This window comes from Diabrotica virgifera, chromosome 1 (assembly GCF_917563875.1).
Source record: "Diabrotica virgifera virgifera chromosome 1, PGI_DIABVI_V3a".
NCBI classification, from domain to species: Eukaryota; Metazoa; Arthropoda; class Insecta; order Coleoptera; family Chrysomelidae; genus Diabrotica; species Diabrotica virgifera.
The window spans coordinates 217565525-217592851 of NC_065443.1; the positions used below are offsets into that span (position 1 = coordinate 217565525).

A 27327-nucleotide genomic window follows, 5' to 3' on the forward strand; every position below is an offset into this window, starting at 1 on the left:
ACAGGTAGACTGAATTGCACCATAACGAAACGAAAAATAACTGCAGTTATTAAAAAATTTGCAGTGGAGTGTGGTTAGACTGTCCTCTAACGGAGAATAACGAAATGAGTGAAAATAATTTCGACCACGAGTCAGTAATCTGTTAACCGAGATACAGTAGTACCAAGCGGCGCCGCTAGGAGAACACTCCAATAATGCGTCGCAGATTACTTTAATGAAACGTGGTCATTTGTACTTTTAAACCGAGTAAGGTATAACAAAAAACAAAATAATCGTTTCGTTTTGATTCAATTCGAGTCTCTTGCCATCCCCTGACACCTGCTGTTTCGGAATCTATCCCTTGTCAAAGAGGCTTTACAAGTAGACTGAATTGCACCATAACGAAACGACCACGACCAAAAATAATTTCGACCACGAGTTAGTTTCACTCATTTCGTTATTCTCCGTTAGAGGACAGTCTAACCACACTCCACTGCAAATATTTTAATATCTGCAGTTATTTTTCGTTTCGTTATGGTGCAATTCAGTCTACTTGTAAAGCCTCTTTGACAAGGGATAGATTCCGAAACACCAGGTGTCAGGGTATGGCAAGAGACTCGAACTGAATCAAAACGAAACGATTATTTTGTTTTTTGTTATACCTTACTCGTTTAAGAGTACAAATGACCACGTTTCATTAAAGTAATCTGCGACGCATTATTGGAGTGTTCTCCTAGCGGCGCCGCTTGGTACTACTGTATCTCGGTTAACAGATTACTGACTCGTGGTCGAAATTATTTTCACTCATTTCGTTATTCTCCTTTAGAGGACAGTATAACCACACTCCACTGCAAATATTTTAATATCTGCAGTTATTTTTCGTTTCGTTATGGTGCAATTCAGTCTATTTGTAAAGCCTCTTTGACAAGGGATAGATTCCGAAACACCAGGTGTCAGGGGATGGCAAGAGACTCGAATTGAATCAAAACGAAACGATTATTTTGATTTTTATTTAGGAAAATAATGTACCACACTTGGTACGTATAGATTGGGAATAACAAGTTCTTTTAAACTATGCAAAAATATACAGGGTATCCCATTTAAATTAAATAACTTTAGGGTATTTTCGGTGACACCGAAAGTCGAGTAGTAACAAAAACTATGGCGTCAGATGCCTTATATGTCATTGTATATACTTGGATGCAAAGTTTCATGAATTGTGTTTTTTTTGTGTTTCAAAGATATTTAGTTGGTTCCATTATTTATCGCAGCCCTGTATTTTGTGTTTCATTACATACATTCTAACAACTATTTCGTTTTCATTCTTGAGTTTGTTTAATTTTGTTTTACCAAACAAATATATAACTTTCAAATTACTCTTTTACTTCGCTCGATCTTATTCAAATGCTGTATTCGTTTAGTGAAATTTTGCTAATCTTGTAACACATAGATGTAACACAAAAATAATGAAGGCCGCGTTGCTCAGAATTGGTGATGTGGGGGTGCTCCTTTGGATAATTCTTACCAGCTTATAAACAAAAATAAAATTGCAGAAGAAATAAAAATTATAAGATGGTGATGCTATCTACTACAGCTAAACCAGAAATATTGGATCAATAAAACGAAAAAATCAAGTTAAAAACAATTTTCCAAAAAGGGTGCAACTTTGCCAAAAATTACAATGCAATGATGCCAAAGAATCTATTTGGACTTAAATAAAAATTCTCGCAAATTACAACGCAATGATGCCAATGATTTTGGACTTACACAAAAACTACGTTCTTGAAAATCCAACACAAAAATGCCACGGAGTCTTTCATCCGGGACTTACACAAATCAAAGTCAACAATGCCAAGGAGTTTTTTATCCGGGATATACATACCAGTACATAGTATGTTTACTTTATCGGGCCAGGACGAATCATTTCTCAAGTATTCTCAACCTACATTATTCAAAAATTAAATGCAATGATGTCAAAAAATTCACTAGGATATACACAAAGACTAAATTTTCGAAAATCAATCTCAACAATGCCGCGAAGTCTTTCATCCGGGACATAAAGACACTAGCCAAAGCCAGTGATATGTTAACTTGATTTCACTTTGTTGGGTTACGCCGAAGCATTTTTCAAGTATTTAGTCGAGGAAATGAAGCATTTTGGCTCGCAATTTTTTCGTCCAGCATGGATTTACTTGAAATTTTCACAGAAGGTAGGGAATAGTCCAACGATCATTTTCTATATCATGCTGCTGTACGCTAAAACCTTGGGGTGGTTGACACCCCATCTCGGGGGTGGGAATTTTTTATTACATTTTAACCATGTAAATCGATGTAAAAGTCATTCTAAGAAAAAAAGTTTTTTCATTCATACTAATACAAGTTTTCAAACTAATATTTTTCGAGTTATTTGCGCTTGAAAGTAACAGTTTTTCGTCGAAAAAATCGACTTTTTTAGAGGGTTTTTTGAGAATACCTCGAAAAATGTGCATTTAATCAAAAATACTGTAGATAACAAAATTGTATCTTTTAGTAACACAAACTAAATTCTTTTTTCTATAATATCTTTAAGACCAATATAAACCGAGATACGGCATGTTAAAGGTTAGCTTTTCTCGTCAAATGCATAATTTGAAATATTCAAAGCCAAATAACGGGAAAACTTTGCATTTTTCGAGGAAAACTTAAATTATATTTTTTCAAGTATACAATTAAACCTTTCAAAGAATAATAATAAAAAATTTCTAACATGAAAATAGAGCGACTTATCACCAAAAAAGGTCGGTACCTGCTTTTCTCTACGAAAAAATTAGTGGAAATAACCCCCTAACTACCCTCCTAATTAAAAATTGGTCTTCACCTTTCTGTAATTCTTTGTATATGTGTATTGTCAATACACCCAAGAAGTTTGACCTATTTAAAAGGCCTAATTATAGAAAAATTGGAGTTAAAAAAAATTTTTTGCAATTTCGTATTTTTACTTCAAAATATCTCCGAAAATATTGGAGATACGAAAAAAAATTGATAGACTACGAAATTCTAGCTTTTGTAATAACTAAAATTATATTGTGCATAGATTTTCATTACAGTGAATAGTTAGCGAGATATAGCTGTTTAAAGCCTCTATTTACGAGCAAACACCCCCTTATTCGAGCCCTCTAAACACACCCCAATATGGGATTTAACGTAATTTAATTTACATAGTCTTATAGTTCTTCAAAAATCCTACAAAATCATTTTTGAAAAAACATTTTTATCGCCAAAAATGAAGGAACTGTGTCGCTATATAAAACGATTTTTTTTTCGAAATATTCGAATAGTCCACTTATGGAACATTTTTAATGCATGTATAATACCACAGAACTGGTTCGTATACTGGAAGATGACTTAAAAACTATTTGTATGTGTACTTCTACATATTTGTAAATTCGTATTTTTGTGTAAATAAATGTTTTTGTAATTCTTTAATTCTACTTTTTTTTCTGTATAGATCTATTAAATTATCTACTAATAAAAATTGTAATGTTCTTAAGGGCTGAAATATTATGATATTATATCCTAAAGCATAAAACAATCATTATTTTTAGCCAATCAAAACCAAATTTTACCCATATTAAAGTTTGCAATGTTTTTATGTTTTTATATAATTTTTGACAATAAGGGGTAGTTTACACCCCTATAATAATCGACTCCCTTGAGCATGTTATAGAATATGAAGTACAGAGTGAGATTATCCTAATCCCAAATTTTTATGTAAATCGATGCAAGCCGAAATTATTCTTTTAGGATAAGTAATTTTTTATATATAGCTTTATATATGTTCTTAAGGGTGGTTTTAAGGGGTGAAATATTATGATAGTATATCTTAAAGCATAAAACAATCATTATGTAACTAATAAAAACCAAATGTTGACAATATTAAAGTTTAAAATGTTATTTTATAATTTTTTACAATTAGGGGTAGTTTTCACCCTTAAAAAACCAAAAGCATACAACGGCTTAATATAGAAAATATATGAGCCTAATCCCAAATTTTTGTACAAATCGATGCTGGACGAAAAAATTGCGAGGTTTTGCCATTTTTTCAATTTCATTTCCTCGACTAATTGTATAACTGTATAAGTTTAACAGTAAAACATCTTTATTACCTAATCGAATCCAACTTGGTACAACCAATTTCAAGCGTAATAGTAAGAAGAATAAAAAAGACAACAGAAGTAATAGATTAGCTAGTTTGTGAAGGTTTGATATCACACCCCTAAAATAATTTAAAGTTTAGAATCACGAAAAATTTAAAATCAAGAAAATCGACAAAATCAGTAAGTCAAAATTCGGAATGAAATTGTCACATAGAAAAATCCAGTGCTACAATCAGTAAACAATTCAACGTCACAATGAGTAAAGTCAAGACAACAACCAACTATAAAATATATACTAAAGAGAACATATGCTTATCTTCCTTAGAAGCTTAACAGGTCATCTGGCAAACGAATCCAAACCTCATCGTCCTAGCCGTTCCTCTTGTGGCAACTGATAAGGTGAAAACACAATTTAAAAAGGAAATAAGAAACTATTAAGAACATGACTTCATTATTTTACAGATGATAATTAAATCCAACACGGTTTGTTGAAAATTGAATTAAAATTTTTTTTTGGGTCGTTACAACCTATACTTGTTTAAAAATATATCATAGCAGGTATTTACTTCATTACCTAATATTTTTGTGTGTTTTAGCACACCTTCAAGGGTATAACAGAGCTCTCTATCGGCGGCCTGTTGTACATTGTAGGTATAGTCTTCTTCAAGAGCGACGGACGGCTTCCATTTGCGCATGCTATCTGGCATTTGTTCGTCGTTTTGGCGGCGTACGCTCACTACTATGCCATCTTGAATTATCTGTATCCTCTACCCACGACGGAATGATCTTACTGCCAAACTGATTCTATTTTTAAGAACTGGAAATGTAGCAGTTTGCGTATTGCCGTATTGAGTTGGTCGATGAAAAAGATACTGCGATGAAAAAAGTGCATGGCACGGTAACTGTTATCTATGTATATGAAAAAGTGAAGTTAAAATCAAGTATACATTTTAAAAATTTATATTAAAAAATATTGTACTATAGATCTGTTAACAGTTTTTGGACTTAAAATGGCATTTACGATAGTAAATAACAGACTTAAATAATTCCACCGATCGTACACAATGTGCATTTCAAATTTATTGCACATTCACAATTATAAAATAAATTTTTGGTTCTGTTTACAGTTACATGTCAATTATTACAATGTGTGAACATTGTTGAGTATTATTAGAGCTATCAGCTCTTTTGTAACCTGGATACAACTTGGATCGTCCTTGATGGGCATAATGTCGCCTCGGTTACCGGTTTTCCTCGCATTTCGTCTTGTCCATTCTAGATGTTAAAGGGGTGTTTTACATTGTAGACCTTTCCACATCGAAATATCTGATCGGAAAGATCATTTATAATATAAAATTGTAGACATACCTACTACCTACACATATTACACATATTATGTACCCTACATCTATGTTTCAGTCGAAAAGATCTAGACGTCTAAGATAGCCTATTATAGTAGAATCTCCCTAATCCGCCAGTATTAAAAACTAGAGAGTGCTGGATGATTGGAATGTTCGAATTACGGGATTGTAAGGAAAAATTCACAATACATGAAAAAAAGCATTCCATAAAGGGTATAGGTACAACGTATGTATTTGTGTTCATGTTCTACACGTTTTTTATAATTGTAACATATTTCACATTTAACTACTACATATCTAACACTGTTCAAAAAATCCTTTATTGAGGTTTTTTCGTTTAATTTGTAGTCCTTGTTTATAAAGTTCTTTTTGGCATGTTTCTCTGTTCTGTTTCTTCGGTCGCTTAAAACAAAGAGACTTACAAGATCTTATGTATCTTCTTGACTTATGCCGAATCTTCTTTCGGATAAATTTTGAAACCAATTAGTAATAGGTAGATTATCTTCAGGACCACATTTTTATTTGTTTGTGATATAGCATAAGTCACGTAAAACAGAGTTCCATACGTGAGCTAGAGAAAATACAATATCCTTCAAATTCAATTGTTTGAGGCTCTGCTTTTTCACCACCCTGGCAAATAATTGGATGGACAATTTATTTTTATACAAGAACTTGCCTTTTTGGATACCATTTTGATCCATTAGCTGCAATAAAAGTATGCAGTTTGGTGGTAGGAGGTGGTTGGGATATTCCCATCCCTTGATCTAAGTTCTTATTCATTTGGGTGGCCTGGAGTGTTGTGAAGTATGGTTAAAGCTTTTATGGACACGTTAGATCTTTTAATAAGCTTCTTTACTTCTAGGACAAAGGCTACGGAACCATTCATTAAATACCTTTCTCCAGACCCAACTTTTAAATTGGTGCTTGCAGCAGACTGACCGACAAGTGTTTTTGAAAGCTCTATGTGGATTTCTTGCTTTACAAATCAATAAGAAATCACATTTGTCGGTTCCAGTAGAGTTTCTAAACCATACCACTCTCGTCTGCATTATAGATTTGGCCATGAAGAGGACTCAGTTCTTCTACCTCAGGCAGATCTTTTTAAAATGCTGGAAAATGGCTGTACTGCAGATTCGTTCCTTGATAATTTTTCACCTGATATAGCTAACAGATGGATACTAAATCGCATTTTAAATTTATCCATCCACCCAAACCGGGAGTCACGGGAGAAGGAAGCCATAGTGTTGGCTTCAAGTGTTGGCGCATAGTTACTCTGCAGTTGATGACACTATGTTCGGCCATTTTCACATATCCTACATGTTGCTTCGTCCACTTTACCCATTTTATAGAGATTTATCTGAATGAGGAGTATCCAGTGAGAACACGTTTGATTACCATGAGTTCAGTCTTCTAAAGAACTAACAGCAGCTTTGTTTAACCAGCAGAAGTAATAAACTTTTTATAAAATCAATGGGAAAATCCCAATAGTTTGCTGCATACAATAGTTTAAAAAAACTCATACAGAAGTAAAAACTTCAAGTTGTATACTGGTATAAAATTTTTTATTAAAAAACTTCATAAAATGTCTTGCAAAACGTTTTCGTTCTAATTCAGAACATCTTCAGTGCATTCTGCTAAGTAATTGGAACTAGCACACTATTTAAAGCGGCAACTTCATAATATGTGGTTTACATGTTAAATTTTATGAAAATATGGTGACTACCAGTCGATGTTAAAAGATTAATTTAAGTTCATGCTTAAAGGGCAACATGCTTCCCTGCTCGAAAAAACTAGGTACTTGCCAGTTCAATGGGCACAGACCTTTAAGCATGTACTTAATTTAATCTTTTAACATCGACTGGTAGTCACCATATTTTCATAAAATTTAACATGTAAACCATATATTATAAAATTACCACTTTAAATAGTATGCTAGTTACAATTACTTAGCAGAATGCACTGAAGATGTTCTGAATTAGAACGAAAACGTTTTGCACGACATTTTATGAAGTTTTTTAATAAACAATTTTATACCAGTATACAACTTGAAGTGTTTACTTCTGTATGAGTTTTTTTTAATAAACTTTTTGTTTAATTTTGGCCTCAAATATTTTCATGTATGTACTGAGTTTCTTTTCCTATTTCCTAACATCTTCGACTATGTCCCTCTTTCTCACACATATCTTGAATCGGATACTACCAGATGTTCGAACTCTTCTTTCAACTCTAACTTTTGTCTTTTCTTTATGCCGCCATCACAATCGTGAGAGTCAAGCGACCGCATCTAAACCTATTACAGATATCTGTTGTTCTACTGGAGAATTCAACCCATGAGGATTTCTTAGCTTATGCTGCCCAACCCCATCATGCCTTAATCCTTTTAACAACGTTGAAACCTTTGAAACAACATTATTGAAGCTTTTATATAGTTAGGAATCATCAAGTTTGACTATTAGTGTTGATTTCAGCATCGAATATTTGGTCTACAAAGTTGAAAGATTTCATCTTTGAACACAGCTCCAGGAAATAATCTATCACAAGGTTTACAAAAAACAGGTCTTTAGGCTTTTTCGTACATTTCTTCGAAAAGTAAATCCAAACATAGATTTAATTAAGTTAAAAAATATACAAATTCCTTAATGTGATGTCACGTCAATACAAAAGCTTAACAGGTTTCTCAGCTTGGCAGGTTTCAGGCTTGATAGGTTGACAGGTTTTTGGATGAAATCTTTTTAAAAATACATTCTTCCTAAATCGAAATTGACTTGAAATAAGTTTTCAGTAGGGAGACCGATCGGTGGAAAGTTACTATGTATATTTCGTAGAAAAAGTATTTACAAAATATTTATTAATATGAGCCAATGGCTGTGAAATGTTCTACATATTTTGAAATAACTAGCTTGTTAAACTCAATTGAGTCTACGAGTTCTTTAAATTCCAAATAGTTTGGAAGTAAAATTGTACATATACAACTATTTATTATAAAAGAAGTTTGTAGTGAATCTATTTTTAAATGTTGCAATTTCCATTGTAAAGACTTTTATCATAGACCTAACTCAATAGAGGCCTTTGTCTTTGTAGACGTAAAAAAGTAAATTCAGTATTTACTTAAATACACTGCGGTGCAAAAAAATTGATCCACTAAAAGTTTGGCCATTTTTAGATGTTTCGAATTTTCTAAACCTGTTGTCCGATTTAAGTGATTTTTTACCACGTTATAGCCTTATTCATTGACAGTATCTCTGTAATAATATTGTTGCTAGACAGTCAAACTGTCATTGTATACCGGGTGTACGAATCAAACTGTGTTTTTCCTCAAAGTTCGCATCACCCCGTGGATTATTCTATCATTTATATAATACTGAAATTAAAACCCAACTATAGCCTCAGGTTTTCTTAACATTTTGTCTTTCGATTCATTCGCTTATGTTGGATAATAAAAAAGTTAGGTACTTTAACAACTGGCCATGTTCGTCATCAGTACAGGGTGTTTCTAAATAAATGCGACAAACTCTACGGGGTAATTTTACACGAGAAAATAATGACAATTTGCTTTGTAATGTCCGCAAACGCTTCGTTTCCGAGATACGGGATGTTCAATTTTTTTTACAAACTGACGATTTATTTATTGCTTTAAAACCAGTTGAGATATGCAAATAAAATTTGGTGGGTTTTAAGACGTAGTTATTGCACATTTTTTGACATGCAATTAAGAATTTAATATTCACCATTGGTGCGCAAACGGGTATTATGACCGATAATATTACTGGTACGCACGCCAATGGTGAATATACAATTTTTAATTTTATGTTAAAAAATGTACAATAACTACGTCTTAAAACCCACCAAATTTCATTTGCATATCTTAACTGGTTTTAAAGTAATAAATAAATCGTCAGTTTGTAAAAAAAAATGAACATCCCGTATCTCGGAAACGAAGCGTTTGCGGACATATGATTATAAAGCAAATTGTCATTATTTTCTCATGCAAAATTACCCCTTAAAGTTTGTCGCACTTATTTAGAAAACACCCTGTACTGATGACGAACATGGCCAGTTGTTAAAGTACCTAACTTTTTTATTATCCAACATAAGCGAATGAATCGAAAGACATAATATTAAGAAAACCTGAGGCTATAGTTGGGTTTTAATTTCAGTATTTTATAAATGATAGAATAATCCACAGGGTGATGCGAACTTCGAGAAAAAAGCACAGTTTGATTCGCACACCCGGTATACAATGACAGTTTGACTGTCTAACAACAATATTATTACAGCGATATTATCAATGAATAAGGCTATAACGTGGTAAAAAATCGCTTAAATCGGACAAGAGTTTTAGGAAATTCGAAACATCAAAACTGACCAAACTTTTAGTGGATCGATTTTTTTGCACCGCAGTGTAGTTGTTGACTGTTAAAATTTCTCATACTTTAGGGAACATTTTGGGATCTTGATACTTTTTATAAAAGTATTTCAACTTTCTTTAATAGATCAATTTAAATTTTAATATACACTAAATTATAAACATCTTAAAAGAAGTATACAAATATGGTACACAAATATCTTTAAATTTAACGTAAACAAAAGAGGGAAAGGCACACAAAGTAACTTTTTTCAACAATTTCTGGAAACGGTAAGCAAATAGTGTTTACCGCAACTAACCAACCGGATATATTAACCAATTAACTAATAACATTTTTGATATGAATAACTATTATGAAATAGCAGTAAATCTTCTTCCTATAATTCGAAAGAAAATAATTATAATATTGTTATATACCAGCAGAAGAAGACATACTTAACCGTGATACATAGAATGTATAATGTTCCAATATTTATGATGAGGGTAACAACATCGAAAACAAGCGAAGAGAATGGTATAGGAACGTTGGAAAAATCAAAAGCTCTGGAATATATGTAGAAACAGAATAATTTTTATTAGATTCATGTTTTCTATTACCTCTTTTATTGTTTCCTTGTTTGTCTGGTTATAGACTGGTGATGCCGCAAATGCGACAGTCAATTATAGTCCAAGAGGCAGCGCTGAAAAATCTCTTTGAATTTACTAAAGCTAGATTTTTCACAGTTGATTACTGTGAGTGTGTAGAGAAACATACTGCGGTCGGTCAAGCGAAACGTAGAACAGGGGTTACTGAGAGGGTATCAAAGTTGCTTTCCTACGAAGGTAATAAAATCCATTTACTAAGGCTGAAAATCAGTACACACATTCTAAATTAAATGTAAATAAAAGTTATTATAGTCGGTCAGCTGTATGACGGGACAGAGCCGGTCGGTCGGCCCCAGTGCATGCACAGGGCTATTCACTATATTTTGACCCCCTTGTAAACTGCTTTATTTACAGAATTAGAAAAAAATGTAAAATACAAAAGTTATTCGAATTTTGAATTATGATTTTTTGACATATATATCGTACTAGTGACGTCATCCATTTGGGCGTGATGACGTAATCGACTATTTTTTTAAACGGGAATAGGGGTCGAGTGCTAGCTCATTTGAAAGGTTATTCCATTCCCTATTCAGTAATATAAACATTAACATGATTAAATATACAGGGTGTCCAAACTATTTTTTTTAAATGAATTAATTGTTTAATTAATAATTCAAAAATCTTTTTTGGACACCCTGTATAAATAATGATCTTAATGTTTATAGTACTGTATAGAGAATTGAATAACCTTTCAAATGAGCTAGCACACGACCCCTATTCTCATTTTAAAAAATAGTCGATTACGTCATCACGCCCTGGATGACGTCACTAGTACGATATATATGTCAAAAAATCATAATTCAAAATTCGAATAACTTTTGTATTTTACATTTTTTTCTAATTCTGTAAATAAAGCAGTTTACAAGGGGGTCAAAATATAGTGAATAGCCCTGTGCATGCACTAGGGCCGACCGACCGGCTCTGTCCCGTCATACATCTGACCGACTATAATAACTTTTATTTATATTAAATTTAGAATGTGTGTACTGATTTTCAGCCTTAGTAAATGGATTTAATTACCTTCGTAGGAAAGCAACTTTGATACCCTCTAAGTAACACATGTTCTACGTTTCGCTTGACCGAGCGCAGTATGTTTCTCTACACAATCACAGTAATCAACTGTGAAAAATTTAGCTTTACAGTCCATTCATTTTACATATTCCCAACTGTAAACAAACGCACATGGAAGCTAAACAGGGTCGTCCTGAAGTGTATCTTAAAAACCAACACGCTACCTACAATTTGAATTTGCAGACTGACCAGTTTGGACCTGTAAAATGAGAATCCGCCTCGTTTAGGGCAATAAATTACATTTAACAGCCTCTTGACGAATGACAGGGCGAATAGTAACACGTGCGTTTGTTTATAGTTGGGAATTTGCTATGTGAATGTGGTGTAGTAAATTCAAAGAGATTTTTCAGCGCTGCCTCTGCGTCTATTAGATTTGGTGGTATCGAATTTATCCTACACCTTGAACTGATTATTCGAATTTTTTGTATGTGCTGCATAGAAACATATCTTTTCTATGTGTTTTTTCTTATTAATTTTTTTATTAAGCAGTGTTTCTTAAAAAGTGATCATGCTGAGCATGATCAGAAGAACCGCTGATTTTATCAAAATCTTTTCTTTTTTTCGAGCAGCTGATAGTAAATATAAACAAATAGAAAATTTTTTTTATAGTATATGTTTATGCATTCTGGTATATATTTACTTCTATAAAAAGTATCCGATTTCCACATTTTATACTAACTTTATATAATCAGAAAAGTACTGAATTTACCACCAGTTAATTACTAGATAGATATTATCATACATCATAAGTTTTTTAGAAGTCTGTAAGTCTCAGTGTTGTGTATATTTTATGATACATTATCGAATACATTTGACTTTTAATAAGCAAATGGTTATTAAAAAGGGTCAAATGTTAAAAAACAGGATAAATTGGATGTGAGAATATATTATATTTTATTCTAAATACTCTAAGTATGTTTTATAATATCCATTAGACAGTTCTGAAGAATTATTGGGTCAACTTAACCTAACCTAACCCTTACCAAAACTCCGATATAGAAACTGATATAGAGTACTTTTAATCGAATTTCCATATTTATATTTATTATTAACTAAAACTTAAATTGGAAAGATATTAAATTAAGAGGAAACAGTAGCTATCAACAGGTAGCGAAAACGCGTTCCAAGATTGCGGCTGTAATTTTGAATATTTTTTCGAGATATTTGGTACACGTATTCGTAATATAATAAAGAATGGCGGTACAGAGCCCAATTTGAAAAATATATTAACAATTACTCTATAATTAAATACAATATTAAAAAAACGAGCCTGTACCGCCATTAAGAAGCACAAAAAATACACTTTCTTCAAATAAACTTTTTTATCCGATGCATAGATTTTGTGTCATTTTGGAACTACTCAAATTTTTTATTTCATTAGTAGTTCCAAAATGACACAAAATCTAGGCATCTGATAAAAAAGTTTATTTGAAGAAAGTGTATTTTTTTGTTCTTCTTAATGGCGGCACAGGCTCGTTTTTTTAATATTGTATTTAATTACAGAGTAATTTCCACATATTAATATATTTTTCAAATTGGGCTCTGTACCGCCATTCTTTATTAAATTACAAATATGTGTACCAAAAATCTCGAAAAAATATTCAAAATTACAGCCGCAATCTTGGAACGCGTTTTGGCTACCTGTTGATCGCTACTGTATCACCTTAATAAGAAATAGGACATTTATAGATTAAATTTTTTTATTTACCCCATAGGATAGCGTTAATAATATGTTATATCCAATTTTAAATATTATGTGGATACTAAAGAAGTATTGTATGGTATTTACCATAAAGAATCCAACCCTAATCTAACAAATTTTTAAAGGAAGGTGTAAGTCATTAAGTCATAAATTGTTGGCGTAACATCTTGCTGTTATTTCTAAAACTCAAAAAAAGAAAAAATCTTAAATCCAATTTATTCTGCAAATTATGGATCTGTACGTGTCTTCAAGACACCGATATTCTTTTTCTAAAATTTTTATACTTGTATACACGACTTTTAGGGAACTCTATAGTATATTTTGATTTATTGGATCAATAGTGCTTTAGTAATTTTATCGGTGTGGTATGTGCCAAAATATCATATTTGTCTAGCTCTATATAGAAACAGTATGACTTTTCTCTATACCTCTATAGTAAATTAAGGGACTAATAAAGACATGTATTTTTATGGAAATATTCAGAACCAGTCTGAAATTATACTAGAAGCTTCATTTTTGTTTTATCCGTTTATGTTTGTACTAACACTGGAGCATTATTGGTCTGAAATTAACAAATGTGAATTGCTTTCTTGTAAGTATATATACGTATATAAGTATATACAGTGATGAGCGCACTAATAACCGGCAAAATAACGCAAAGGATGGAAAACATATTAAGTTGTGAGATAAAAAGAGATGAACCTAGTAGAGGTGTTAAATTTAGCGATAGTAACTTAAAAATAATTGACATTATATTGATTGTTTCCCACCTTTAGACGTATCGCACGAGTTTGAGAAATGCCACTGTCACAGTGACAGTTTTAGTTGACATACTCCTCTGATACGTCTAAAGGTGGGAAACAATCAATATAATGTCAATGTATATGTCACTATCGCTAATTTTAACACCTCTACTAGTTTTATTTCTTTTTATCTCACAATTTAATATGTTTTCCAAGTTTTGCGCTATTTTGCCGGTTATTAGCGCGCTCATCACTGTATACGTTTCTACGTACTGGTAGCTATGTTTATGTAGATGTTAATTTGTCCACAGTTTAGCTATTTATTTAGAATCTCTTCTGGAATGTGACCAAATTGCTAAGAAATATTTCTATACAGTTGGTACAGCTGGTTCCTAAAAAAACTGATACGACTCTTAGTAAAATTTGATCATTTTGAGTAGTGTATGATTGGTCTGACATTATATTATATTTATTATGACATACAAATAATAAAATAAACAAACAAACAGCCATTTTTTGAGGTTAAACAGAATAAGTTATCTGACAAATTTTAAGATTTGGCACTGACAGCGACATATTGTAAATAATAAGTATTTATCCTTCAAAATACACTGCTTAATTTTCTACAAAATACGCGTTAAGAGTCGTATCAGTTTTTTTTGGAACCAGCTGTACATACAATTTTATTTTCAAAATTTCTTTTTAGAAATAGAAAGTTTTCAATTGTCTTGATTTTTAAAGACAAATTTATATTTACAATTTTGATATACAAAAGAATATTTATTCTTTAGTAAAATAAAAGACTTTGGTAGGAAATTTTTAGGAATAGCGGAATTAGTTAAAAATTTTTGGATCTTCGTAGTAGGAATAGGGTAGAAAGAAGATCCACTATGAAATTGTTATTATATTTACTTATATATTATGAAATTATGTGGAATACTTGCAATGATAACTTGAAAAGGGCTTACAATAGTTAAAGGAGTACGTTAAACTGAAGTTTCATGTGACCTCTGACATGCAGTTAGAAGCATAAACGACCTAATAAAAGGCAAATTATTACACTGGTTAGCCTTTGTACTGAGATTGAAATAGGAGTACCAACAGTTCTCAGAGAGAAAGGGGCGAGAGACGTTAAATTTGCCTTATTATTGACCTAAGACAACTGTAAAGGATGGTTCTATTCTCAAAAATCGAGGGAACCACCGATAATTACGTAGTCTAGGTTAGAGGTGGCTCAGAATCGGTCGATATATACTCGACAAAGACGAGAAACGGAAGCGATTGATCAATATCCGATCGCAGGGTACGGGAAGGGACGGTGGGCTACTATAATCATTACTCAGAGACCCAGAGGTAGGAGCTCTTATCAGATAAATACTCCGGATCAATCTCGGTTCTTTGTCGTGATTTACGACGTTACATCTCCACTGCTCAGCGATAGTAGTGGTAAGTTGGAGGGAGGGTGGGCATACAGAGAGTAGGTCGGCCGCCGGCAAGTGGTGACTGTGGCATCGTTACAAGATGGAGAAGAAATTTAATTAAAAAGACAAATAAAGATATCCGCCTGACTTTTTGAGATTTAAGCAGATTTTTTAGATTAATTGCTGGCCGGAAAGTCCCTTTACAGTAATAAATGGCTTTCGGTATACTACACAGGGAAAAATAATAAACACATTTTTGTTTGTGAATTATTTATTTATCCAAAACATCGGCATCCGTATGCATATCTCCATTGTCGCAACACAACTTGATACGACGCCATATTCGTATGTTCATCCTTCTCATGTCCGGAGTAACTGATGTAAAAGCTTAGCGAACTCCGTTTCGCAAGTCCTCATTTGAAACATCTGCGATCTCTAACCTTCTCTTTTGAATGAAACACCACAGTGCATTTTCCGGCGTTGTCAATTCTGGACTTATTGGCGGTGCCGCCCAAAATCCCGACAGCCAAAATCTCGACAGTCAAAATCCCGACGGCCAAAATCCCAACACGCCAGAATCCCTACAGGCCAGAATCCCGACAGGCCAGAATCCCGACAGGCCAGAATCCCGACACGCCAAAATCCCGACAGGCCAGAATCGCGACAAATAAAAAGCCTGTCAGATTTTCAAAACTATAATACATAGTATCCATCTAAGCTTTCATTTGATACCTCATTTGCCATTCTACCTGGTATAATGATGGAGAAGTTATATTCGCGGTCGGACGGACAGACAGCATAGGTCAAATTTCTCACCTTTAGTACCATCCTTGGATTATAAGCTTTCATTTGACACCTCAAATGTCATTCTACCTGGTATAATGATGGAGGAGTTGTGTTTGCGGAAGGACAGACAGACGGACGGACGTTGATAATTCAAAGTTTTCACACTTTTTCAAAATTAGTGAAAACAATAATGGAAAAATTCTTCGCTAATTAATCAGTTTTAATTTATTTCCAAGTATGTAGGTGATATTAGTATAATTAGCTAAATATAAATAATATAAATACATTTTAGATTTTCGCCGTCGGGATTTTGGCTGTCGGGATTTCGGCTGTCGGAATTTTGGCTGTCGGGACTTTGGGGTAGACCCACTTATTGGATGCCAAGGCATTGGTACACGACATTCTGGAAAACCTCGCCCAATCCGTCGACCCGAGAAGGTTTCATTCATGCGGTTGCGGACAATAAGAGCAAAATGGGGTGGAGCGGACTTGAAAATTAAATGTCCGCAGTTGTCTGAGGTCTCAAAAATTATCACTATAACTGTAAAGGAAATTTCCAGCCACCCTGCATGTCAGAATTTCATCGATATCGGGTGATTATTAGGACGAATATAATAGAAATACTGTTGTTCTGAAGCTATTTCCTTGTGGAATTTTTATGATTAACTATTTAGATGGGAAATAAGCCACAATTAAATTAAAAAAAAAATTATTAACGTTTCGACGCTCAAATCGGGTGTCGTTGTCAAAATACAAAATACTACTAAATTAAACAAAAATGTCAAAATACAAAATACTACTAAATTAAAAAAACAATATAAATGAGCCAGATTAAATAAATTATTAGAAGAATTTTTTTACTTAGCAACATTTTTGATTAATTTAGTAGTATTTTGTTTTTTGACAACGACACCCGATTTGGGCGTCGAAGCGTTAATAAAATTATTTTTTCAATTTAATTGTGGCTTATTTCCCATCTAAATAGTTAATCATAATAGAAATACGTTTAAACTAGGTATGAAGTCATTCCACAAAAAGGTGAATCAGCTTTTTGCTCATTTAGAAATTAATTTATTTAGTTAGTTTATAATTTAAGTATAAAAAAGAAAATGCTCATCACTAATTTATTTGTTAAGAAATAGATACAACAATATGCGACATTTTAGATAAAATGGATATGCACTTTCTTAGAGATTATTAGTAGATCTGATTTTATTTTAGTCAAATAGGACCGATTATACATTTTTAGCGAATTAGAGATTTCCAACAGCATTGTCTTCCAGAATTAGGTAGACATACTAGTAGATATATATTTTTTGGTTGGTGGGATGTGCGCACGGATAGGTAGAGCTCGTTCCGCGTAGAAAATACTTCTTCTATCACTTCAACTTACAATACAGACTCAAAATTGTTTTCAGAAAAACCCAGAACAATAATATTTAACACGATATTTCTAACAGACTCAAAAGTCTTTTGTTAAGAAAATAGATACGTTTTTAAGAAATTTTAGTACATTACACTACATTACATTATTTCAAGTGAACCGTAGAAGCATTTTCAACCGAGTTTGAGCACTTAGGAATCTTTTTGATGTTATAGTTTTTTATTACCCATATTTTTATTGTAGAGTATATCATGTGGGTTTCTCTGACAATTAATAATCATTTTTAAACATTATCAACAAAGGGGAAGAAAAATACACGTATGAGAGGCCAATTAATATAATTTTCCTTTTAAATAGTACCTACTATAAAACTTCAAAATGTTTGTCTTTGTTATTTTATTTCGGCAACAATCAAACAGTTAGTTTAAACATGAAACCTACTTTGTATATTTGAATTATATGTAGTTTTGGTTTAAAATTATCCCCAACTATTTTCGTATAAAACTTATATTAATACATTTTAATGTAAACTGTACAAAGTCAGTGGTTTTTAGTTTTTGTGATGTAGTGAGGTAATCATTAAAACTGCTGGACGGATAATTTTTACACCATTTAAGATAATTTTAAACGGAGTCATAAATATGGTAAGTAATACATCATTTCAGATCTATAGGGCTTTTCATTCACAGTCATTTGTTTCGAGCTTCTGTCATGTGCCGGATAATCCGTGTATATTAATATTATACACAGATTATACAACATATGTTAGGAGCTCGAAACAAATGATAATCGATGAAAAGCCCTATTGCGTCACCCAGTATGTTTTTTTTGTTCGGTTATGCCGCACTAAAATGTTAAAATGCCCTGTTAAAATGTCGATCTTTGCAAGGTAAAAGTTAGTTCAAATTTACTCTCAGTGAAAGAATAAATATTTCTTGATTTACTGATCATACCGAGTGACACAAGAGCTTTAAAATAATGTTTATTTTATTTACTGAACTGACTCACTGTTGTGATAAAAAATACCATTGCGCTTTATTTATATTTTAGTTGGAAGGTTTTACCATTCTGTTTTGTTGTCACATATAATCTTTGAAACACTTACAAATTTTTGAGGCGCATTTCATAGCCACTAATTTTTAAAGATATAATTAAGTAGTTCTCCTCTTTCCCTTTGTTGATGATGTGATTATAAAACATACATAATATTTAACAAAAATGATGATAATTTTATGAAGGTTTGTAGTAGTGTCATATCTAGTCTCGGATTGGGCATCCTAAAGGTTTTTTCGTTATTGTTGTAGTAAGGTTTAGTAAGTCAAAACTGATATGGATACTGTATCTTCCTACCTGGAAGATACAACCACAAAAGCATTTCTAGGCCGAGGCTCTTTGACAGTTGTAGCTGTGGTTGTAGTGCCAGGGAGATAATGACTATATTTATGCTATTTTTCAGTGAATGGAAACATTTCTCCCTATGTATCCACAATTCAATTCTTCCAGTATTTTTGTTGCTCAGATCTTCGATGTTCATATTTTAATATCGTAGAACAGACTACAGTCCGTCCCACCTTGACTTTACAGTATTCGCGGTGTGCAAGTACTTGGAAGGGAAACGAGAAACGACCGTGCGCGAGTCGCGGAGAAATATTGCAACTATCTTAAATAATTCATATTGTCAATTGAAATTGTCAAATTGACGTATATTTCATACCTTCTGTCATTGAAGCAGAAAAATTATATATTGCTCCACAATATTGATATTATATGCAATTATTATATAAAGGTAAATTTAATTAATTGTATTTTGAGTGCAATACTGCATTTTAATAACTAATTTTATTTACTACATACAATTGTTCACGTTTTCATAACATAACCTGAATCTTATTTTTTCTTCTTACTATTTTTTTGGACTATGGCCTTGACAATTATCCAGTAACCAGGACTAATATAATTGGCCAATATAATTAAAAGTGCGAATAAAAGTACAGAGCGAAGAAATAGGGGTCGCTTTGCCGAACTTGCACGGTCCCAATAGGGAACATAGGCAATGCAGTCCTTATGAGAGTTTTTAGCGTGGTGGTGAAGATTTTATCAAAAAGAATTTGTAATCGACCATTAAAGAGATTAATATAAACTGTTTTAGAAAGACAATCTACAATTTCAGGATTAATATGCGTAATAACTATAGTATATCAAATATACTTAAACGCATACGAATCCTAAAATTGTAGATTGTCTTTCTGAAACAGTTTTAATTTAATCTCTCTTATGTTCGATTACAAATCCTTTTTGATAAAATTGGCATCACCGCGCTGAAAACTCTCATAAGGATTGCATTGCCTATGTTCCCTATTCGCGGTGTGCAAGTACTTGGAGGGGATACGAGAAACGATCGTGCGCGAATAGCGGAGAAATGTTGCAACTTTCTTAAATAATTCATATTGTCAATTGAAATTGTCAAATTGACGTATATTTCATACCTACTGTCATTGAAGAAGAAAAATTATATGTTGCTCACAATATTGATATGATATGCAATTGTTATATAAAAGTATATTTAACTAATTGTATTTTGCTTGCAGTACTGCATTTTATTAATTAATTTTATTTACTACATACAATTGTTTACCTTTTAATAACATAACCTAAATCTTATTTTTTCTTCTTATAATTTTTTTTTGGGCTACGGCCTTGACAATTATCCAGCAACCAGGACCAATATGATTGGCCAATACAATTAAAAGTGCGAAAAAAGTTGCCGAGCTATGAAACCAGGTGTCGCTTTTCCGAACTTGCACGGTCCCAATACTGTAAAGTCAAGGTGGGACGGACTATAGATAAAAAATTTTTTGTATACGTTGCAAGTTATGTAACTATAATATGTTTTTGTAACTATAATATTATTGTCCTAGAAATAAACTATGGGTTTTCTTCTTACCACTCGTTATTTGGTAGATATTATGTAAGTTTTACCCAGTTATTACATATTTTATATATTTTTATATTGTTTTCACTATGCACTGAATGAATTGCTTCATTGGAATTGTGATTTTTTGTGATATAAGTTACACTACGAATTTAATTTTATTTACAATCTCAAAATTATTTATTTGGTTATTGCATGACAAGTAGCGGTACAAGTTTAGTATATTATTCATTTTTTTAGTCACTAATTCAGTAAGAATATAGTTTTCATATTGCTATAGATACAAAAAGAGTTTTCTATGTATTTTTATATTATATTTATAAAATTGGTATTTTTGAAGGAACTGCGTCCGTTGGCGATAATATTTTCAAAAATAGCAACATTACGATAGACTCGTTATGTTTTTTTAATAAAGAAGTGAATTATAGTCATTTTCATGACCATTTTTCAGTGCGTAACACTTTTTCGATTTCTCTCTAACGCATTAAATTGTATGTGACAGAAAAAAAGGCACGTCGGTGATTACAGACATTTATAACATTTATTGTAGTTATTCTAGTTGTCGACAGATGGCGCCATAATCAAAAAAGAATTATTTATTAAATAAATTAATAATATCAATATAATCTGTACAATTTATAAGACTATACAAATCAAAGAAAATACCATTTTATAAATGCAATAGACACAATTGATTTGTTTTTATTCCAAATTGAAAATAAAATGTGACAACTGTCAGATTGAACTAAAATGTCATGTTAGAATGTCATAAATGTGTATTATCACGGACTTACCTTTTTTTCTATAATTTGTGACGCACTGAAAAATGGTCATGAAAAGGAGAATAGTAATATTCTTAGTGTGTCTGTTTGCTTTAACCGAAACATTAAAGTGTAAATCAAGATATTACTGTTGTTTTATTATACCATTACGACTATTTCACTATTTATGATCTAGATAATGAATAATAACATTTTTAAGAAGTTTTAATTAAATTATGACTTAAATTTATATTAAATGGACCCCGCAGAAAACTTATGGGAAATGGCTCATTGTCAAATGCTTTGAAACTTTGGGTTCTGGTAGTCCTTGATGTGTAGACAAAAGACTCAATGGGCACGTAGCTCCAAAAAATCATGGTTTTAGATATGACTCTGAAGTTATAGGTACAGTGAGGACGTTTGAGTTGCAATAAATTCATTTTCTCGAGAATGGGCATTTCTGGAGATAAATTACGAATCAGGTCGATTTTTATTTTTAAATTATAATTCTTTGGCATATATATCATACTAGTGTCGTCATCCATCTGGGCGTAATGACGCAATCGATGATTTTTTTTAAATAAGAATAGGGGTCGTGTGATAGCTCATTTGAAAGGTTATTCAATTCTCTATTCACTAATATAAACATTAACATAATTATTTTACAGAGTGCCCAAAAAATTTTTTGAATTAAACTAATTAAGACAAAAAGTATGAATGTATATAAATTATTTAATTCGAAATACATTTTACTGCTGCCAGAAAACAGAAAAAAGTGTTAATTTGAAAAATAAACATTCCTTTTCGCTTAAATTAAATGTTCAAACTGCTAAGAGGCAGGTGGGTGGCAGCTTTAATATTGAATTTAATCGAAAAACAATATTTATTTATCAAATACACATTTTTTCCTGTTTTCGGACAACAGTAAAATGTATTTCGAATTTATACATTCTTCTTTTTGTCTCAATTAATTTAATTAAAAAAAATTTTTTGGACACGATGTATAAATAATTATGTTAATGTTTATATTATTGAATGAAGAATTGAATAACCTTCCAAATGAGCTATCACACGACCCCTATTCTTATTTAAAAAAAATCATCGATTGCGTCATCACGCCCAGATTGATGACGTCACTAGTATGATATATATGCCAAAAAAATTATAATTTAAAAATAAAAATCGACCTGATTCTTAATTTATCTCCAGAGTCGCCCATTCTCGAGAAAATTAATTTATTCCAACTCGAACGTCCTCACTGTACCTATAACTTCAGAGGTTTATATCTTAAAACCATGATTTTTTGGAGCTACGCGCTCAGTGAGTCTTTTGTTCTACACATCAAGGACTACCAGAACCCAAAGTTTCAAAGCATTTGACAGAGAGCCATTTCCCATAAGGTTTCTGCGGGGTCCTTTGAATTTAGATTCTCTTATTTTTTCTTCTGCTTCAGGTTTTCATCCGCTGCGAACGTTAGATATTAACATGACAATTCTGATCTTGCCTACAGCAGTTCTGAATAGTTCAATCGATGTGAGTCCGATCAACTTCCTCAGATTTCGTAGCCACGAGTGCTGATTTCCATTTTTCCCTAAACAATCGATTGAAGTAGACATTACTTATCGTGTCTTAATATGTGGTCTAGATACTTATTTAAATTTTCTTTGTTTAATTATTGTGCTCACGATTTCTTTCTCTTTTCCAATTCTGTGGATTCAGTGTCTATATTGGTGACATGTTTGATCCTACATCCTGTATACAGCGGTGATCTACAAATATTTATAGATAAGTGCGTTCGAGGATGCCTGTCGGCGACAAATTAGCAGCAAAACGCATGCGCACTTTAAAATGATATAAATAATATCGTTAATAGATAAATATACAAGGTACATTTACCTAGTATAATTTAATAATTAGTTATTAATATTAATTAAAAGTAAATATACCTTGTCTATTTATCTATTAACGGTATTATTTATATTAAGTGAGGTTAGATATTGTCAGCGACAATTTGTCAACTGTACCCGCGAACGCAACTAATATTGACTCTTAATAATCGTAAACTTACGTGCATAGAAATCGGCCCACTTAAAAATTTGGTCATTTTTGATGTCTCGTATTTCCAAAACCTGTTGGACGATTTAACTGATCTTTTAATATGTTATAGCCTGATTCTTTAACAATATCGCTGTAATAATATTGTTGCTAAACAGGCAAATTTTTATTGTATGCCGAGTGTACGAATCAAACTGCGATTTTTTCTCAAAGCTCGCATCACCCTATGGAATATTCTAGCATTTATAAAATACTGACATTAAAACCCAACTACAGCTTCAGGTTTTCTCAATATTCGGTTTTTTGATTCATTCGTTTATGTTGGATAATAAAAAAGTTAGGTACTTTAACAACTAGACATGTTCTTCATCAATACACGGTGTTTCTAAATAAGTGCGACCAACTTTAAGGGGTAATTCTGCATGAAAAATAATGATAGTTTGCTTTATAAACATATATTTGCAAATGTTTCGTTTCCGAGATAAGGGATGTTGAATTTTTTCTCACAAACTGACGATTTATTTACTGGTCTAAAACAAGTTGAGATATGCGAATGAAATTTTGTATTCACCATTATATATCCATATATACAGTCGAACCCGCTTATTAGAATCCCTGTTATAGGAATATCCCGGTTTATGGAATATAAATTCAAGTTCCCGAATCATTTCCATTTACTCCTTAATAAATTTATCTGTTTATTGGAATAGGATCTAACTAGATAATACCGTTTATTAGCATATTTTGCAGGTCAAAGAATATTTTTTTATAATTTACTAAAAATTTAAATTATGTTTGGTATTATGGTTTGTCGTCAACGGCCTGTAGTGCTGGATTAGATATTATTAGGGTAATAAATATTTATTACTTTGTTACGAATACCAATTCGATCTTTAGCATGGCCGACAAATGCATGGGTCATAAAATAATTTTTATTTGTCTACACAAAGGCACTGTTGCCTGTTATAAAATTGTTAGAAGCAGTTTATTTAGAATTCACTCAGGGAGTACCTACTTGTTTGCAAGATGTGAATTATGACTTTGTTAAATTAGAAAAGAAGAGAAAAGAACAAGAATGTAATTGACGCCATTTCTTGACGCCAATAAAACTTCTATTCAACCAATGGATTAAGGATGACCACACGGATTAACAACGAAAAAGCTATAATTACCAATAATTTCTCAAGAAAAAAAAAAGTAATTTTGTTATATATACATTTTAATAAGAAAATATTTACATATCTACATATTGCATACATTTCATATTAATTACCTAATGTATTCAATCACATACATGTAATGTAATTTGGTATTTAACACATACATAGATAAGTACTAGTTACACTACTGTATTATTGACGTAAAAAAACCTAAAACCATTTACATACACTGATTATGTAGGTACATATATGATATACATATTGGCATAGTATGTAATAAAACTACATATTGGCATAGTAATGTAAAACTACACATTGGCATAGTATGTAAATAATATTATTACGTATATTCGGTAACACTTATTTCGACTAGCTACCAATGATCGGTTATTAGAATATCCCGGTTATAAGAATATTTTTGCCTTGCACAAAGGCTATTCCAATAAGCGGGTTCGACTGTATTAGTATTATATTCACCATTAGCGTGCATACGGGTAATATGATCGGTGATATTGCCCGTATGCGCGCTAATGGTGAATATTAAATTCTTAATTGTATGTCAAAAAATGTGCAATAACTATCTCTTAAAACCTACCAAATTTCATTTGCATATCTCAACTGGTTTTAGAGCAGTAAATAAATTGTCAGTTTGTAAGAAAAAATTCAACATCCCGTATCTCGGAAACGAAACATTTGCAAACATATGTTTATGAAGCAAACTGTCATTATTTTTTCATCTAAAATTACCCCTTAAAGTTTGTCGCACTTATTTAGAAATACCGAGTATTGATGAAGAACATGTCTTGTTGTTAAAGTACCTAACTTTTTTATTTTCCAACATAAACAAATGAATAAAAAAACAGAATATTAAGAAATCCTGAAGCTGTAGTTGGATTTTAATGTCAGTATTTTATAAAGGCTAGAATATTACACAGGGTGATGCAAACTTTGAGAAAAAATCACAGTTTGATTCGTACACCCGGTATACAATAAAAATGTACCTGTTTAGCAACAATATTGTTACAGCGACGTTGTTAAAGAATCAGGCTATAACATATTAAAAAAATTTAAATCGTCCAACAGGTTTAGGAAATACGAGACATCAAAAATGACCAAATTTTTAAGTGGGCCGATTTCTATGCATATAAGTTTATATTCTTCTATGAATAATCTGGATGAACTCTTTAATGATGTGATTGATCAAGCTTATAAGACGGTGGTTATCACAGAGGTGTATTTCGTTTCTTCAAGATTGTAATTAATTCCTACTGCAAAAAGTCCTCCGAGATTTTTCCGCCATTATGTGTTTTTAAAAAGTGCAACTAGTTTATAAAGGAATTATTTGTCTAATTTACAGATAATCTTTGGCTTCAATGGCATCTTCTATCTTTGATCTAAGGATATCGGGTACTGTTTGTCTTTCTCCATATAGCTGCTTATCAATCTTGTTAGACGCAAATGATTTTTTTATGTAGGATTTCCATATTTGTATCCACGACCCATGATTTCCACCGCTGTGATTTATACTTTTGGGAGACTTATTGAGTTTGTTCTTGTTTATCATTGATTTTATTTTAATGCGCATATTGTAATTATTGTCGTATTTACTTTCAATGACAGTAAAAGAAAAACGAAAGGCACTGAGAGTCCTATAACAAAGAAAGTGGTACGATCTATTCACTAAGAGAATTAATTGACGAGAATTAATAAGATAAAAGCTATTGATAACAATAACAAATAAAATCTGCGGAGTATGTAACATAAAGCAGGTAGACAAACAAATAAGTCCTGATCCGAGTAAATGTAGGTACACCAGGTCTTGCATGTTAAGTTCAGCGCGCTGTTTGTTATTCAAGGCTAATTCTGTTGCCTTGGGTTTCAGGTAATTCGTGGATTCATTTATTGGTTATGTTGAATTCGGTAGTTATACCTTTTTTGATATTTTTATGAGGTATTCTAGAGCGTAGTAGATTTTTTGCGTATTTAGTATACATAAGTATGTATTGGCAAAATCCACGAGGAAAATAAACTTCCTGTAGCTGGCTGTATACCATAAATCACACAAATACTAGATTTGTTGTAAAAGGTATATTTTAAAATAACCTAAATAAGGGTCACAATAAGACAAAACGTTTTAGGATTAAGAAATCCATCATCAGTGTTCTAAAAGCCAAAAAATAGCATGCCTGAGCCACAAAAATGTGTTGGGTAAAAACCCTTTAAATGTAAACGATTATGTTATGTTACATATTTATATAAAATTTAAATGTTCTAGATATGCCTGGATGGTACCCAGGGCAACACAGTTAGCCATTGAAATCTAATATGTGAGGTTTTCTCAAAAAAAAAATTCCAACCACGTGGGAAGAGTCCTGTGTTGCCCTGGGTAACATCCAGGCATATCTAGAACATAATTTAAATTTTATATAAATATGTAACATAACATAATCGTTTACGTTTAAAGGGTTTTTACCCAACACATTTTGGTGGCTCAGGCATGCTATTTTTTTGGTTTTTAGAACACTGATGATGGATTTCCTAATCCGAAAACGTTTTGCCTTATTGTGACCCTTATTTAGGGTATTTTAAAATATACGTTTTACAACAAATCTAGTATTTTTATGTATTGGCACTTCTCTATGGATCAGATTTTTTAGGTTGTTGGGTTGATCATAAATATAAAGATAAACACAAAATTTATTTTTATTTTATTTATTAAATTTACGGGATCGTCACATTACAGCATAATAACATAAACAATTATTTAAAAATAATACTAAAATGTTTTCTCAAGAAAAGTTAACTTCTTAAAACGAGTAACAATT

General features: G+C 31.9%; 1 protein-coding gene across 3 annotated transcripts in view; it reads left to right on the plus strand.

Moving 5' to 3' along the window:
• LOC114333480 (monocyte to macrophage differentiation factor 2) overlaps positions 1-7087 on the plus strand; it is a 67941-nt gene extending 60854 nt beyond the window's left edge. For all 3 annotated transcript variants that reach the window (XM_028283367.2, XM_028283368.2, XM_028283370.2), the window contains exon 5: positions 4712-7087. In XM_028283367.2, the coding sequence (XP_028139168.1) occupies positions 4712-4900 (189 nt within the window). In that variant the 3' untranslated portion in view covers positions 4901-7087. The remainder of the gene's footprint in view (positions 1-4711) is intronic.
• Positions 7088-27327: the final 20240 nt, after the last annotated feature.